The sequence below is a fragment of the Leuciscus leuciscus genome (genome assembly GCF_965113295.1).
Source record: "Leuciscus leuciscus genome assembly, chromosome: 9".
In the NCBI taxonomy this organism is placed as follows: domain Eukaryota; kingdom Metazoa; phylum Chordata; class Actinopteri; order Cypriniformes; family Leuciscidae; genus Leuciscus; species Leuciscus leuciscus.
Window position 1 is genome coordinate 24,763,398 of NC_138733.1, and position 17,655 is coordinate 24,781,052.

The 17,655-nt window shown below is 37.7% G+C and overlaps 1 protein-coding gene across 2 annotated transcripts; it reads right to left on the reverse strand.

Moving 5' to 3' along the window:
* Positions 1 to 391: 391 nt before the first annotated feature.
* On the reverse strand, positions 392 to 14,751 carry wsb1 (WD repeat and SOCS box containing 1). 2 transcript variants are annotated; one of them, XM_082179737.1, is made up of 9 exons: positions 14,382 to 14,751; positions 12,783 to 12,951; positions 11,042 to 11,313; positions 8,258 to 8,389; positions 7,663 to 7,763; positions 3,945 to 4,117; positions 3,742 to 3,855; positions 2,792 to 2,899; positions 392 to 2,435 (listed from the first exon to the last, which is right to left on the reverse strand). In XM_082179737.1, exons 1-9 carry the CDS (start codon positions 14,419 to 14,421, stop codon positions 2,273 to 2,275), a joined length of 1,272 nt encoding a protein of 423 aa, XP_082035863.1. In that variant the 5' UTR covers positions 14,422 to 14,751; the 3' UTR covers positions 392 to 2,272. The 2 variants fall into 2 exon arrangements, with proteins under 2 accessions (XP_082035863.1, XP_082035864.1); XM_082179738.1 differs by lacking the exon at positions 14,382 to 14,751 and adding an exon at positions 13,417 to 14,371.
* Positions 14,752 to 17,655: the final 2,904 nt, after the last annotated feature.

Consider the following 17,655-nt stretch of genomic DNA (forward strand, 5'->3'; position numbering starts at 1 on the left):
GTATTATATATGTGGATTTAGGTATTTTTTTTGGTAAGAAATTAATACTTTTATATTAAATTGATTAATAAAAACGTTTATAATGTAACAAAAGTAAATGCCGTTCTTTTAAAATGCATATTCAAAGAATCCAGGAAAGTTTTTACATAAATATTAAGCAGCACAACGGTTTTCAACATTGATAAGATTTTTTTCTTTAGCATAAAATCAGCACATTAGAATGATTTCTGAAAATAAAAGATCATGCGATACTGATACTGGCTGCTGTAAATTCAGCTTCACTGGAATAAATGAAATAAAAAAAACTTAAGATTCCTTTTTATAAATACATAAATTATATTTAATACATTAAACATTAAAACTTTCTAAAAACTGCTTCAAGGCAACAAAATGAAGTAAAATACTTTATTTCAACAACAATCAAAAAAAAAAGAAAAAAAAAAGTACAGTCTTGTAAAATTACTTTTTTGACAAATTCACTTGCTCCTGGTGAACACAGGATTAGGAATTCTGTCTGAAACAGATGGAAAAATTAACTAGTTACAAAGCATCTCTATAATATTAATTAATGTTCATTAATGATTGAAAAATACCACCACCGCATAAAAAAAAAAAAAAAAAAATGCAATTCTACAAATTTGTCGGAACACTGAAGTGCATCTAATGTATCCTTTCTGAGAATTTGTCTAAAGAAAACCCAATCTGTTGAACATCAGCATTCTTCATCACCCAAGCAGAATAACAGACATACATAAAGACTTTCAAGTTTCAGCCATAAATGAGGGAGAGGGAAAGATAAAACTGACTCTCACATCAATAAGAACCCAAGGGGACCTTTGGCATCAGCTTTTTCAACACATTTCTATTGCCAAGACTGCTCGACTGCGTCACATTCTGATTCCCACATTCTTAAATAAGACCAATTGTCACATGCATATACAAACAAACTGAATAATTCCATTTTGCTCCAGGACATCCAATAATCTAAGACCCCCAACATGACCAGTTTCTCAAAACAAGGGGTAGATATGACACACAAAACCATCTCCACAAAACACACATGGCTATTCATCTAGAATGCCGAAGGGTGAAAAGACTGAGGTTTGATTGTGAGTTGGGAGATAACGGTCAGGACGAGGCAATGTGTCGGGCCGGGTCCCAAGCACGGTGAAAGTGCCATATTTAATTAAAAGGAGATACAGCAAATGGAATTAGAAGTCAATAGTGTGGCATCAGTTTCGCTACTGGTTAGGTAACATCTCATCAAACTGGCAGGCAGTCTCTCCTTCAAAGAAAACTTGTGTCATTCCCCTACAAACCACTATCATCGCACAAGAGAAAAGACCATGTATGGCAGACTTTCAATACAAGCATTATAAAGCGAAGGAAAAAAATTGGAGCTACATATATACATTTATACAAACATATGTATAGGTATATATATATATATATATATATATATATATATATATATATATATATATATATATATATATACACACACACACACACAAAATCAACAAAAACGTGCCTTTACAAATCTCTGTACAGGTAAAAAATATACAATTTCTGGAGGAAACAAATTAGCCCATGCATTACTATAGTTTTAGGTTTGTGACAATGAACATAAGGCCACTACTGAAGCAGCATAAGCGTGTGGATGAGTTTATTTTCTCCAAAGAGGCACGTAAAGGGGAGGCACTGCCTTTGTCCCTGAACAACCAAACTCAGCTCCATCTAACACAAGCACGTATTCATACACACTTTCACATTGTCACTTCCCTTCAATCCCTCTCATAGCCAGCACGATAAAAGAAAACACTGCAGAACATTTGGGAGACAATCCCCCGTCACATTGCTTTAAACTCAGTGGAGGAATACCTTGAACTGAGGCAAAGAAAGCACCACTTTCACCCATCTTAGCAACTCTAAGGTGATGTACAAGTTGTGCCAGATGAAAAAAAAAAAAAGAATCGCAAATCAAAAGGACAAAACGTGGTCCGCTGATATATTAAGGCTGTCTGTGAAGGCCACTACCTGATATGGGCATAGAAAAAAAAAAAAAGACGAAAACAATCTCAACAAATAAAAAGTACTGAAATATACCTGCAACTAGAAAAAGTACATTTTCTAAATAAAAAAAAAAAATAAATACAAAAAGAACTGACCTCACCTACTTCAGGGTGAGCATGAGCAGAAAAACACATTTTTATCTTTGAAGAAAGAAAATGTATTCCTTGGTTTCACAGAGTGCCGTGGTTTGCGTTCCATGTTAAAGTGTCTTGTAGGCCAGGTAGTCTTGCATGGAGAAAGGAATGGGCAGCGTATAAACCTGCTGGGTGGGCATGACTCGCCGCAGGGTCATACGGCACAGGTGCTGGAGGCTCGCAATGCTGTGTGGGGAAGCCCAGAAATGCACACTGCCATCACGAGACCTGCAAGAAGACGAACAGAAGGATTTAAGTGTATTCGACTTGCCATTGAAACATTCTACTGTTTTAGTAAACTTAAACAAACATCATGATCAAACTGGGTCTTGCTGTGTTAGAGTAACAGTACTAGTCAATTGAACTGTCAGATTGCTGCCATGCAGAAAAGTTTGAGGGTTTACACGTGCATGTGTGACAGCCAACTCATCGAAATAAAATTAATATACAAAGAAAGCTGCAGAACCGGTTTGCTGCAAGTTATTTTGGGCATCATACCAAAACTGAACAGTTAGAAAGGCAAGACAAAGATTTGATCATTTATGTAGTAACACGATCCACCAAACAGTGGAACATATTCGTACCCAGCAGCTAAAACACTTCCGTCAGTAGAAAAGGCACAACAGAGGCCATTAGTGAGAGGGCCGATGGCTTGTGGACTCTTCTCACCGATGCTCCAGAAACGTACCAGCCTGAAAAATGTAAATACGCGTTGACTTTTATTCACAACTGTGGTTTGCATTGTCTTGCAAATGTAATTTTAAAGAATAAAGTATGACATTTCAATTAAGGATAGTATAAAATTAGACAACTTTGGGGTCAGTACATTTCTTTAAAAGAAATTAATACTTTTATTCAGCAAGGACACATTAAAAAAGTGACAGTAAATATATTTATGACGTTACAATTATTTATTTATTTTTAAATAAAAGCCTTTTTTTCCCCTCTTTTTTTTTTTTTTTTTTTACTTTCCATTAAATCAAAGAACCCTGAAAAAAACTATTTTCAGAATTTCTAGAGAATCAAATCAGCATATTAGAATGATTTCTGAAGGATTATGTGACGCTGAAGACTGGAGAAATTATGCTGAAAATTCAGCTTTGCCAAATTACATTTTTAAATAAAATAAACATCTAATATTATAATATTTCACAATATTACTATTTTACTGTATTTTTGACCAAAGGAATGCAGCCTCGGTGAGCATAAGTGAACTGTAATCTAAAAACAAAATAAATCATACATTAATTAATGTAACGTTCTTTCTCCGCCATTTTGTAGAGCACAAATGGTTTCATTCTCTCAGTACAAGAGAGACGCCTCCACCCAGAATCAGCAGGAGGCGCGGTGAAGGCTAACTGGGCGCCTCATAGTGATTAATGGATGTCATATGAGAGGCATGTGATCTTTCCCAGAAAGAGGCCCTGCTACAAATCACACACTCCTTCCTGAACCCCTGTCGCTTAATGCAGGCTACTAACTGCAAACGAACAAGTTTTTATGAGCAAATAAACAACAATTTGCATGATCTCACCTGTCATCGGTGACGCTGCCAATGTGCCGACCGTCGTGACAAAAGGCAACGGAGCGAACCCATCGATCATTTGCTCCTCCTGCAAATATGGGGGAGGGAGGAGGGAAGAGATGCCTGAAGGAAAGACAAGAGATCAGGTCAAACAACATAACCACACCAAGCAGAAGTTTAGAAAGGAAAAGGTGGGGAAGCAAGTCACATACCCCAGCTCGAACAGAACAGTGGCTGTGTGAGGGTCCCACACTATGATACGAGTGTCGTAGGAGGCGGTAGCCAGCAAGGCCCCGTCAGGAGAGAACTCGCAGGACACCACGTCGTTATGATGGCCCTCCAGCTTTCGGATCAGAGTATACTTATCCATGTCCCACAGGAAGACCTGCAATGGAAGAAACGTGTTATAGCCAACTGTGTTTTCCACACAGATCAGAGACAAAGAATTCAAACAAAGAATTTATTAAAATTAAACAGCAAGATCAAAATGTGCTCAGTGTCATTTAAGCAAAATCTTAAGCGCTAAAAACCAAACCCAGTAAAAAGTAGCACATGCCAATGAAACAGCAAGGCTTAGTTGCACAAATGTCAATCTCTAGCAAGACTTAAATAAATAACATCACAGCTCAATTTTTCAAAATTAAAATGTAAGCTACAAATGTGCATTGAAACACATACATATCAAATTATATTTAAAACATTTTTCCAAGAATTACTACATAATGTGGAAATTTAAAAAAAATACAAATAAGTAGTAACTTAAGGTAACATAATGTTACTCCACTGGCATCCCCTTTCAGTTTTAGTTCACTTGAGTTTACAATAGGCTTGCACCGTGCCGGCGGAGGCCTACGAAGAGACACAGATACTGCAAAAGAAGAGAACATTTGATGGCCAAAAGGTTGACGCCTTTGGCAAACACACAATACAGACAAGTCACAACTGCAAACTCTACTAGTGAATCAACCATGACTTTCTAGTGCTTATAACTTTCTAGTGCTTATTTTGCTCCAGCACAATTTTATGACTTTAGAAATTATCACGATTTAAGAAAGTGTAAAGGTGTGGTCACATGCTGTTGGCAAATTTTCATGGACGAAATCCAGTAATTTCAATAGGAATTCATGCAATCGGGAAATCGAGTGTGGGCGAAAGATTCTCGCTTAAGCTGCGTTTCCACCGCAGGAACTTTACCCAGGAACTAAATGAAGTTCCAGGTAAATATTTCCTCCTCCGAAAGCGAGGGGATTTCCCCCTCCGAAAACTCGCAAGGTAGTACATTTTCAAAGTTCAGGAACTTTCAGGGGTGGGACTTGGGCGCTGAACATGCTGATTGGTTGATTCCACGCAGCATTTTTATTCTACCACCATCTGTTGCGATGAGTGCAGTAACAGTCGTCTGCTATTCGAATCAACAATGGAGTTTAAAAAATATGACGGATGGACCGACGACGAGGTTCAGGCTTTATTAAGCTTAAATTCAGAGGATGAAATCCAGTGGGAACTGTAAAGTTGCGCGCAGTCCTACGTCACCAGACTATTTGCCTAATCTTCACGGTACTTTAGATCGCTGTGGAAACGCGGCTAGCAACAGGTCTGGGGGAAAAGAAAGTTCCTGGGACAAACTGTTCCAGGTAATTTCAGTGGAAACGCGGCTATAGATTCCACAACAGGTTACAAAACAACAGGAATAGAAAGCTGCTTGATTTGACAAAAGACAAGAAAACCTTTTTTGACCACAACATTTCACTAATGTGACCACACCTTAACAGTGTATTTCTGAGTGCCAAGTAGTCAAGCTTCCTTTATGGTTATTAATATTAAGGAAATATTTTTTATTTTTCATAAGCTACAGACATTGCACTTGAGCAAAAGTGTACATATTATTCAATAGCTATTTGCAATATAAACATTTTGGTGCTGGTGGAGAAACTACAACGGTGCGTACACAAGGCTAATGTCCCATTTTCTCTAACTTTGCAATGTGAGATGAAAGGGCTTCAGGGTGCATGACTACTGCATTCAAGACTAAGCCAAGCCAGATCTTGCACATAGAAGAAACATTACAGCCTTTTTTGGAAGTTGTACTAGTGCAATTTTAACTACTGTAGGATAAATAAATGCTATTATTATTATTGAGTGGTACCTTATAAATTAGGAAAACCATGCTGGTGTTTGCTAAAGCTCTTGGATCGACATCATTGAAACAGACTCTGCTTTGAGAACATGATAAATTAGGTTATTCACAAATGGAAAACAAAATGTGCTTTCAAATAGCAATTAGCAGCCAGCATGGAAAGTACCCACAGGTCTTGATTCTGGAGGCTTGACGTAACTGGGAATGATACATTTGCGCAACCCGTTTTCTCGATCAGAGCAATTCCACATTAGACTGACATAATCGATATGCAGGCAGCCTGTTGAGGCACAAGGAGCCCTTTCATTGCTCACACATACAAACAATGCTCCAAATCACCCCCTCAACTATTAACCCCATTACAAAAACATCTGACTAGGCATTACGTACAGAAAATTGACCAGCGGCCGAGCGTTGCGACTCAAGGGTGTAGTGAGTTCAGTTAACAAAGGCACTAATGAGTAGGAAGGGGCTCTACTGGCTGGCTTGTGTACACATACAGCAGACACAATGCCTAGATCTCCTGCTTTAGGGTAAATGTGGAGATGATAGGAATGCTACTGAATATATAGAGATGGAAGGAAATTAGGAAGGGAAGTAGGGGGTAGGAGAGGAGGGGGATCTCACTGTCAACTCTTTTGAGAGACAAGGTAAAAGAAGTGAGAACTGTGACAGCGGGAGGTAGACAGACATGGAGCAGAACCTACGTACAGGAAGCCCTTGTGGGCAGGAGCATGGAAGCCCCTGGGGCGTGGGCACGGGCACATGAGCGTCCAACGGGGGCCGCGATGGCAGCCGTGCCCCGCGTGGTCCGCACCGGCTGCTCTATATGTCAGCGCGGCGCTTCCCTCAAAATCACTCAAACACAGAGCTCTGCCACCACCTGGGACAGGGAAAGCAAGACACTTATGGACACACACAACCGTAAAGTTCAACCACTGCAGCCTGTTCTAGGGAGGAGAGTTAAATAGGATCCAGAAAGACTCGTCCTGGTTTCAGAGACGTTTTATTGACGGCTGGAAAACTTTGCTTGTTGTGCCTTTAAGGGCTTTCACATACAACCAGCATGACAACTATGTCATTCTATGTAATTTACTGTTCAAAAGTTTGGGACTGGTAAGATTTTTTTTAACGTTCTTAAAAGAAGTCTCTTATGCTCACCAAGGTTGCATTTATTTGATAAAAAATACAATATTTATAATAAAAAAAATCTCTTCTATATTAATAGATATTAAAATCCATTTTATTCCTTTGATGGCAAAGCTGAATTTTCAGCACCATTAATCCAGTCTTTAATGTCACTTTATCCTTACTGTCACAATTTAATGCATCTTGCTGAATAAAAGTAAATATTTCTTTAAAACATTTTTTTACTGACCCCACACTTTTAAGCGCTTGTTATGTTCTTGATGCCAGTTGATAACAGAGTTAATATCACTAATATGTACATGGGAAAAATCATTACTACTGTCATTACATATTATTCAAATTGTTTTTTAAAAGGGATGTATATCGTGCATGTATTAGCATGTTATTAATAGAATAACGGAGTGGAGGAGAATTGTGAGCTTTTTGCATTTCTATCAACATGTGCATAATAATCAGGCACCCGTTTGTTTGAACAACAACAACAAACCAGAAATCAAAACTACAAACAGGGTTTATAGAAGCAGGTTATGGCACTGAGCATTGTGATGATATAAAGATTCATTTAGCACTCATTGATTGGACTATTAACAGAGAGAAACACACCAAACAAGTAATAAAGAGGAGGAAAGAACTGCAAAACATACCGCTTTGCCTGCGCCTACGGAACAAAGGACCGATGAATCAGGTGAGAAAGCACTGCAGTAGACCCAGTTTTGATGACCACGGAGTACTTTCACCATGTTACCTATTAGACAAACAATTTAGATTGTTAAGGGTATAGCAAGCTTTCTGTTCATTTTTAGTTGGTTATCATATTATTTCATAGCAAAAAAGCATATAAATAAGATTAATTTGATCCTATTATAAAAGCAAGTTTGTCCTAGGATTTTGCAAGAAAGAGAAAATATCAGCAAGCATTCCTTTGGGCTTGACATTTAATTATTTTCCATCTAAGCCCCCCAGCCCAAGTGCCAGAATCTTTGAGTGAGTGTGCACATGCAGACTAGAGCAAGAATGTGTGATGGACTCCATGGAGATCAGATGAAAATAAAAACAAAGCAGGTTGCTGTGCAGTAAACTTCTACTGCAAAGACTTTTCAGTTTGGGGTTACACACCATATAGCCGTAGCCTGTTAATATTAATATGTAAAGAAGAACTTAAAAAGTTGTGTCATTTTACAGAACAAATTATTCCAATGTGCCAAATTACTCAAACAAAAATCAACATTTGTTCCTCACCGTCATCTTTGAGGTCCCACACACGTAGGGTCTTGTCTCTCGATGCAGAAACCAGCACTAAACTCCCATCTGGGGCAAACGTCAGGTCCCGCACAATGTCTGTGTGGTCCATCAGGTTCAATAATAGCTTTCCTGTACACAAGAAAACAAAACTGAAGATAAACACTAAAGCACAAAGTCAGCTACGTTTACATGGACACAATCGGAATGAAATCAATCCGATTGATGAATCCGAACAAGGTGTTTACATGAATGATAAATAAAGTAATCGGGTTGATGCGCGCGTTTATATGTCACAAGTTTCAAATCGGATCTGATGTTTTGACATGCGCACACTGCACGAATATACAGAGTTTCCCGCTTTTCGCGCATAAATATTCTCCTCTATTGGTTCTTTACGAAATATTAATTCGTCTCTGGTCATAATTTAGAGCACATTAACCGTTTTGCCGTGCTGCTTATTGATCACGCAGTAAAAATGCCCCTCCCCGCGGCCAAAACCAGTCGTCTGTGGATGAGAATCCAAAACAAGGACTGGTGGGACGTTGTCCTGTCTTCACAGACGCGCGAGTGAAATGAGAATTTTAGAATGACGGGAAACTTATTTATATGACACTTTATTAAACAGGAAGAACAGCTCGTTCCGCGCGTCATACGTCATTACGCTAGTTAACGTCATTGCACATGCGCAGTCCTTTCAGTTTCGGTTTCAATCCGATCAAGTGTTTACATGTTCTCTCGATCGGATTACAAAAGGGATAAACCACCCCTTTCAATCCGATCGAAATTTCATTCGGATCGAGCTCAATCGGATCAGTTAAGGTGTTTACATGAAGGTTTTTTAGTCCGATTACATTTAGTCATTTAGCAGACGCCTTTTTCCAAAGCGACTTACAAATTAGGACAAAATTCAGCGAGTCATCATAAAGAGGCAAAAGCAACAACAACGCAAGAAGTGCTCAAAATACGAAGTTCAGGTATTATTCATATGGAAACAAGAAGAAGAAGACAAGATATTTTCTAAAAAGTTAAATGAAATTTGTGTGAAATGCAGCTCCCAAGATATTGATACTGATGCGATTAAGCCTTCAATCCGATTATAAGTGTCCATGTAAACGCAGTGTTGCATCAGTATCAATATCTTGGGAGCTGCATTTCACACAAATTTCATTTAACTTTTTAGAAAATATCTTGTCTTCTTAAGAATCAAAGAGAGAAGGATTATGCTTGTGGCTTTACACTTATGCAGGTGTCAAAAAGGCATTTCCCAAGGCGTCTCAGAAATACAGTAGGTTATACACCGGATTAAGTTCTTTCTTTGTGAACAGTATTGAATTGCCTTGAGGCATATGGAAGTACAATCACTGACACCTGCCAAGCTAATCCATATTAAATCCCTACAATTAGTTGCACCTACAGTAACAAATCTTTCACATGTATTTCTGGAAATAAAATTGGGGCGTAGTAACAGGGCCTATTTGCAACCTGTCAAACGTGATAACATACATTCACTTAGGTATGTGAATGACGGGTATATATGGCACAAATCCTGTCAAGATACTTTACAATACACTGCTATCAGATTTCCAGCATGTTTTCAAAAAGGGGGAAAAAAATATAATGGCTCCTGGAGGAGGAGTCTCGCACCCAAAAAGAACAAGTCTGCTGGGTAAATTTATGGCATTGCTGTTTTAGCTAGAAGGGAGGTGGAGTCATCAACTGAAGAAAACATCTCTATCCCCTCAGAACAACCAATGGCAATGTCTGTACAGGACCTGCCCACCTATTAATACATTTTGCAGCTGAGCGAAATTTAATTATATAACTTCGAAGAGCTGCCAGTTTTTTCTGAAGTCAACAAATCCCTCTTAGTTTTAGGTTTTCCAATAGCAGATTTACACGTTATGATCATTAGAACTGTGAAAACTGATCAGAGGCACAAAAGAAAAAACTCAGTGGCCAAGGAACGAATGGCGAAGCGGTTCAAAGGTTCATAAAGTAGAGAGATGTATTGTGAAAGGGAACAGAGGACCTCAAAGGCTGAGCAAATATGTACTAAAAATAATTTATTACTGACTGGCGACTGCATAAAAAATAAAAATAAATTGTCAGGAGGTGTATACAAGAGACACATTTGGAAAACATTGATGGAAGTACGATTAAGATCATGTCAACACCTTATATAACCACCACCTCCCCTCTCTCTTACACATGTGCGCACACACGCTTCTGTTGGGAAAATGAAAAACAGGAAGCGGGCATAGAGAAGTGTTAAGAGAGGAGAGAATGGGTGGACTGTGATTTCTAGAACACATTAACTCAGTAGCACTGAAACATCAAAAAACCACAACAACAACTTGATTAATAAACACATTAAAGGGATAGTTCACTCAAAAACTTCCATAGTATTTTTTTTTTCCCACTATGGAAGTCAATGGACACATCAACTGTTTGGTTACCGACATTCTTCAAAATATCTTCTTTTGTGTTCAACAGAACAGAGAAACCCATACAGGTTTAGAACAAAGAAACCCATACAGGTTTAGAACAACTGGAGGTTGAGTAAGTGATGACACAATTTTCATTTTTGAGTAAACTATCCCTTTAACCTACCTCTGTTTAATAGTATTAATTGTTAGGATTCTGTAAACAAAGTCACCTGGACAAATGTTAATGCTGAATGACCTGCAACCTCACTAATACTAATTTTCCAGTTGCTTAAACTGATTAACACACTAGATTAGCCTGTGATGCTTGAGTCTGACACACCGAGAGGAACCTCACCTGTATAGACGTCCCAGATTTTGATACGGCCATTGTTGAGACCAGTGGCAAGCAGCAACTGGTCCTGTCCGAACTTGAACCGGTGCCATTCAATATTAACGCAGCGACTCTGCTTCTCGGGAACAGAAGAGCCAAAGGCCAGGCCCCACACGATGTCACCACAGTCGATAGTGTGCTCTCTGGGCTCGCCTGGCAGCAGACTGCCCTCACTGTTCTGCCGGGAGAGTCGTTGAGGACCTGCACAGCTCGACCGATCTTCCTTCCTTACAGAACTAGAGTTAGGGAAAGAGGAAAAAAATATTGCTGTGTTGTTGGTATGAGAATCATGTCTCCTCTGCTTGATGTAAACTGACAACAAATTCTCTTTGATAAATTAAGAACAGCAAGAGGATGTTTTACTTCTTAAAAAGGTTATCTAGCACGTCATCTGTTGAAATAAGCTGAACGTTTTAACTCTTAGGAATATTTGAACACTTAAGTAAACTCCCAGGCAGCCTAAGAGATTACAGAAGTGTTGCATCAACTTTGACCCATTTAACGCCCCTTACCCAAATCTACAAGCTCTTGTTCATGAAACTCAACAAGTGTGAGGTTCTGGAATCATTACAAGAGGTTATTGTGTGAATACAAAGCAGGCGCTGCAGAACTGAAACAGATAATGCCTGCCACGTGTCCTCAAGCTTTTAAAGGTTTCTGCTTTAGCATTAAAGGAACTGTCACTCAAAAATGAAAATTCTGTTATTACTCACCCCTATGTTTTTATCCTTTCTTAAATTTGTTATTTTAGTGCATCAAGTTCAACTAAACAAAAATTAGCAATGGTGCCTAGGCAACTAGCTGAAATAAGTTCTTTATTTTATTTCAGTTGACAATTTTTTTATGGTTTTAGTTAACTATAATAACCCTGACTGCAAATGCATTTCTCCTTATCGTTTCTGAATTTTAGTTCAGTAATAACCATTCCTAACAACACTTACGCTAATTCATTTAACAGCTGCCACATATTGTCCTTTGTGTGTACAACTACTAATAAAGTCACTACACTTAAATGTACAACGACTGAAAAAAAGTTTTACAATACCATACTTCTCTTTTATGGAGACAACATAAAAAAAAAAATGTTTGTTTTACTTCAAACTATTGTAAATTCTCTGTTAAAATTTTACCCTGTGTCTGCATGATTCACATTGCAATGATATTTTTGGTGTTTTTATGAAGGCTACTAGCATGAGCACAACAATTCTGTAATAAAAGCACAATATACATTCTTTTCCCAGAAATGCAGAATAACATTTAATATACTGACTGCAGAAAGAAAAGTTAGGATAGATAATTTTGCAGCCAACTCTATTTACATTCATATTGGCAAAGAGAAAAAGTAAAGAAACAGCCCCAAAAATTGCTTAGTTCAAGGCATGCAACCAAAGGGCAATGATGTGAACCTCATAATGAGGGCTTCACATTCAGAACAGGACAAAGGCTGGTTGGCAGGGCTGCACGCTGGCTCGACAGTGGTCTCTAAATCCACAGGGTAAGGTGAGATGACCTATGCTGTGCCACTGAATGCTAAACAAGCCCAAACACTGGGCACCACTGTGGTGTAGCCACCATGTGAAAGCCCAGAGGACCAGACCAGACAACCAGCACACGTGTAGACTGCCTTTGTCAGTCCATCAACAAACAAGCTGTATTGTAACAATTCACCATAGATGGAAACAAAGAGATTAGTGTGTATACTCACAAGCTGGCTAAGCAATTTTTCCATGGTACAAGTCTCACTATTCGATGCCCTTGAGACCAAGCAAAGTAAGAACCATCAGGTGCAAAAGCTACAGTCCAAGTCTCCCGTCCAGACTTCTGGTCAAAGGGAGCAACTGGAGGTATGAGTTCCCCGATGAACTTAGCTTTCCCTGTTGCAACAGAAAGCACAGTTTAAGCCTTTAAAACACAAAGCACATTTTAAGCCTTTAAAACTTTTTATTAAACATGCCCCTGGTTACAGAGACAAGGCTTAAGCCTAGTCCCAGACTAAAATGCATGTTTGAGCTGGTTTAACTGAAAGCAACTTGCACTGATATATCTTTAAATGTGTTAGTGCCATTGTTGTCTCAAGATGAACACCAGTAATGTTTTTTTTGTAATGTAGGCTATGTTTTAAAAGTCACTTAAATGTCCTTATTGAAGGCCTAAAAAAGCCCTGTCTGTGAAACCAGGTCAACATATTGAATGTGTTACAGCAAAATGTGTGAATTCATAGCTAGTTATATTTTAACTGCATTTTCACCTACTTTTGCGAATTAAAAACCTATTCAATTGAAAAAAATAGTTTAAATGGATAGTTCATCCAACAAAAAAATCTCTCATAGTTTACTTACCCATGTGTCAATCCAAACCTGCATGCCTTTTTGAAAAGATATGTTTGTAACAATAGGCTATACGAAAAAAAAAAAAAAAATTGTGCAAAATATCTTTTTATGCTCCACAGAAGAAAGAAATCCAATGTAAACGATGAACGAATTTTCATTTTTGGGCAAACCATCCCTTTAAATTGAAATTCCTTTATTTAATCTAGTATCATCTAGTAAGCAATCCAATAGTTAATTCACTAGTAACTATTCATTAGATTCTAGTAACGTTACTTGTTACAATAAAACATATTTAACAATTTCAATGCATAACGTACTAGTAATCAGTTAATGTCTGAACCACAAATCCTGCAGAATTCAGTGACATTAGCAATTTCTTACCAGCAACAATAAAATAGTTACTTGTCTCTTCCAGGATAGTGACTGGGAACTAGTACCACAGTGACAAACTGAATAGATACTAGACACTATATGAATTCGCCAAGGATATTAGAATTTAAAAAACACAAGTAACATACAATTGTTATTTCTCCTGAAATGTTAAGTTTATACAATTAACGTTTATACGTAAACGTGTAGTTCACATGGTGACTCACTGGTGTGGTGATGGTGAGTCACTGTGAGTGTCTGGCGGTGGGGGAGGGTTACTGTCGACGCAATCTGGGTGTGTGGACATTGGGCTCAAGAAAGCACGCGTCGCGCACAACAACTCAGTAATAACGGCCAATGCTTTTCCATCACATTTTAATAAACGTAATACGTTTGTTTGAGTTCTATCATTGATATGATATAGCCTAGACCCGACACACTGAAATGAGTACTCCATCAATGCATAGCTGCACAAATGTAAATACGCAATATATAATATATTATACATACGGAATACACACGTTTCAAAAGGAAGACGCGTTTAAACTCAACTACATCAAGACCCGCCCCCATTCAAAGCAGTGGCAAAGAATCCAAAAACTCACCTATTTCATTTTCGTTGACAAAATCTGGGAAGCTTGCCATCTAAATCGAAGCGAGTCTCTTCAATCTAAATCTTGGTTAACGAAATAAAGGCGTTGAAATGTTTGCGTGGGACAAGAGGAATAAGCAGTTGTCGCGTGTCTCCAGTGAATGCGACGCGTCGCACGTCGACGCAACGCTGCCTATATTTACATATACGACTGTTTGGAAAAAAGACAATTTTATGGTCTTTGAAGTAACGTACAACTTAAGTGCAATAAAACTGACAATTAAACAAAGAAAATTAGCGAATAATAGACTAGTCCCTTAAACCGCGTAGCGCTCAGCTTGAATACAGTGTATTGTAATGGCTGCGAGAGTCCTCCTATTAAGGTTTTGAACACACACACATTGATGGGCGGGATACTCTAGCGACGTCATAACCGTTGCCGAGGCAACGGAGGAGCACCGCTCTCTGATTGGCCCAAAGCCGTTTACGCGTGGCCTTTGATTGGCTGGTCATTCGAGAATATGAATGGAATGGATTCGTGAAATACGTGCTGATAAGGAGTGTGACGATGAAGCGCTAATCCAGTGGTGAATTCAAATCTTTGTCCCTTAAAGAGCAACAAAATCACAAATTAGGTGATGAAATTGCTTGATAGGTTTCAGGAATTTAAAGTAACATTTATTTTGTTTTATAATTTATCCACTGTCCCTGTAATGGCTCGTGTTGTGAAAAATTCCACACAAGCATCTAGAGAACAAAGAACGTTTTGTTAGTATATGTTTTATATAAATTATTTAGTTGATCAGAAACTCCTGTTGAAGTAGGCCAACTTCTCTACAATGTTACGACAAAAAAGTTTCAGTATTTCTCTAATGTTTTTCGGTTCCTTGCCACTGTTGCCTTTGGCTTGCTCAGTTGGGGATATTTAATTTAATTTTATCAATCAATAAATTCCTCTTGAAACAAACTTTGTTGTATTATTTAAATGTAATACTGTGAAGCTGCTTTGATACAATCTGTATTGTGAAAAGCGCTATACAAATAAACTTGACTTGACTTAATGTTACAATGAAAATTAGTCTTCAGCGTTATATTAAGAATTATATTGTTCTTTAGAATTTTACTTTTAAAAAATCTGAATATTAATCACTGATTAATTTACCAACAGTTTAACACCTTAGTAGGTATTTAATTATCTGAACAATACATTAACAACATAGGTTATATATACATTTTATCTTCACCATAATGGTACGGTTGCATATAAATAGGGCTATAGGCTATTACAATTTTTTTTTCTTACAATAAGTCCATACAATATGTATATTTTATCATATTATTTTTCAAAGTTGTGAATAAAATACAAATTGGTGGAGTATGTTTTAGAAGAAAATACTCAGTCTGTATACTTCAAAATTTCTCATTTAATTAATTGTATTACTTGCCGTCTTTGTCATTACTTGTGAAATTTACAAGCAATTTCTGAGTTAAAATAGTTTTAAAGCCAATTTGTTTTTAACTCTGATGTTCTTTGAAACAAAATGGGTGGGAAAAAAACAATATTGACTTTGTTTAAAGAGACTTCTACTACACTGAAGGAACAAGAAAGAAGGTCAGCTATTGCCATGTGTCTTACAACGTCCTGAAACAGGAGAAAATAGCCATCAGGCTCTTCAGCGTTTTACAGCTTTGACCTCTTAAGAAGAGGTTGAAACCAGCTACATCCAAGCAGTCCAGCACCATTCCTGTACAGGGTGGGCCATTTATATGGATACACCGCAACAACATGGGAATGGCTGGTGACACCAAAGTCCCGTTTGTGGCACACCAGTACATGTGAGGGGGCAAACTCCTCAAGATGGGTGGTGACCATGACATATACTAATGTGCCACAAACAGGACCTCAATATCACCAACCACTCCCATGCCACCACGGTGTATCCATATAAATGGCCCACCCTGTAGATTGCTAGAAACCATTTACAATAACCTGAAACATTCTGAAAGAAAAAGTGTAACGATAAGTCTAAAATTGAGGTATTTGGCTTAAAAGAAAAGATGTAAACTACATTTATGCAATCCCTAAAGTCAAATATGTGACTTTTTTTTCCCCTGCAGGAGAACTTGGAAAGTGTGTTCCTATCAAAGGCAAAATAGATGGAGCTAAAAGCAGGTGGTTCCTGTAAAACATGTTGTAAGAGCTGGGGGGAAAAAAACCCAAATGCAAACAGCAAAAGCTATAGAAATGGTTTGGAAGAATGATTGGTATTCACAAATTTTGTCATTTAATCACCCTCAAGTTGTTTCAAACCTGAATGAGTTTCTTTTTTCTGCTGAACACAAAATAAGGTATTTTGAAGAATGTGGGTAACCAAACATATAGGGGAAAAAAATACTATGGAAGTCAGAGGCTACTGTCAACTGTCTGGTTACCCACATTATTCAAAATACCTTATTTTGTGTTCAAAAGAAGAAAGAAACTCATATAGGTTTGGAACAACTTGAGGGTGAGTAAATTATGACAGAATTTTCATTTTTAGGGGAACTATCCCTTCAGTGCTTTTATAAATAGTACATCAAATAATCTTTCTTCTAGAAGAGGGTTTAATTTATATCAAGGACTTGACATACACTAGCCAGAGCATTCAGCACAGATGTGACAGAATTATAATGTATGATTATGTTGTGATAATCTATGATGAATGCAATCAGTTATGTCTGTTCTCCTTGTTTATCTTTATTTGGTTAAAGCTATTGGACTTGTTTCTATCAAAAAGTCAGTATGCAAGGATGATTATTGACAAAGAGTTTTGGATTAATACCAAATGGTTCAAGAAAATTGCATGTTTGTTTCTTGCCAGATTATTGTGTGTTTAAAGGTATAGCGGAGGATGTTTTACTTCCTGGTGGGTAGTCTAAACTATTGGTCCTCCTAATTGTCAATCATTCTGGTGAATCAATCAAACTTTTAAAAAAGTGGAGAGGGCGGGTCTTATCTAAAATTTGGAAAGATCCTCCGCTATACCTTTAAGAAGGACATTTCTTAAAGGAATAGCCTAGTTCACTTAAAAATGAAAATTCTGTCGTAATTTGCTCACCCTCAAGTTGCTTCAAACATGTATGAATTTCTTTCTTCTGCTTAAACACAAAAGAAGATATTTTGAAGAATGTCAGTAACCAGTTGATGGACCCCATTGACTTCCATAGCATTTTTTTCCTCCTGTTGAAACTTTTGTTGTTGAATTATTATTACATTTTTCCTGAATAGACACACTGTATGCTAAGTG

Coding starts and splice junctions, on each gene's coding strand:
- wsb1 (XM_082179737.1), bottom strand. CDS start 14,421: ATGGCAAGCTTCCCAGATTTTGTCAACGAAAATGAAATAG. Junction 12,952..14,381: donor TGTCAACGAAAATGAAATAG/GTGAGTTTTTGG, acceptor CTGTTGCAACAG/GGAAAGCTAAGTTCATCGGG. Junction 7,764..8,257: donor GTGGGACCTCAAAGATGACG/GTGAGGAACAAA, acceptor TTTGTCTAATAG/GTAACATGGTGAAAGTACTC.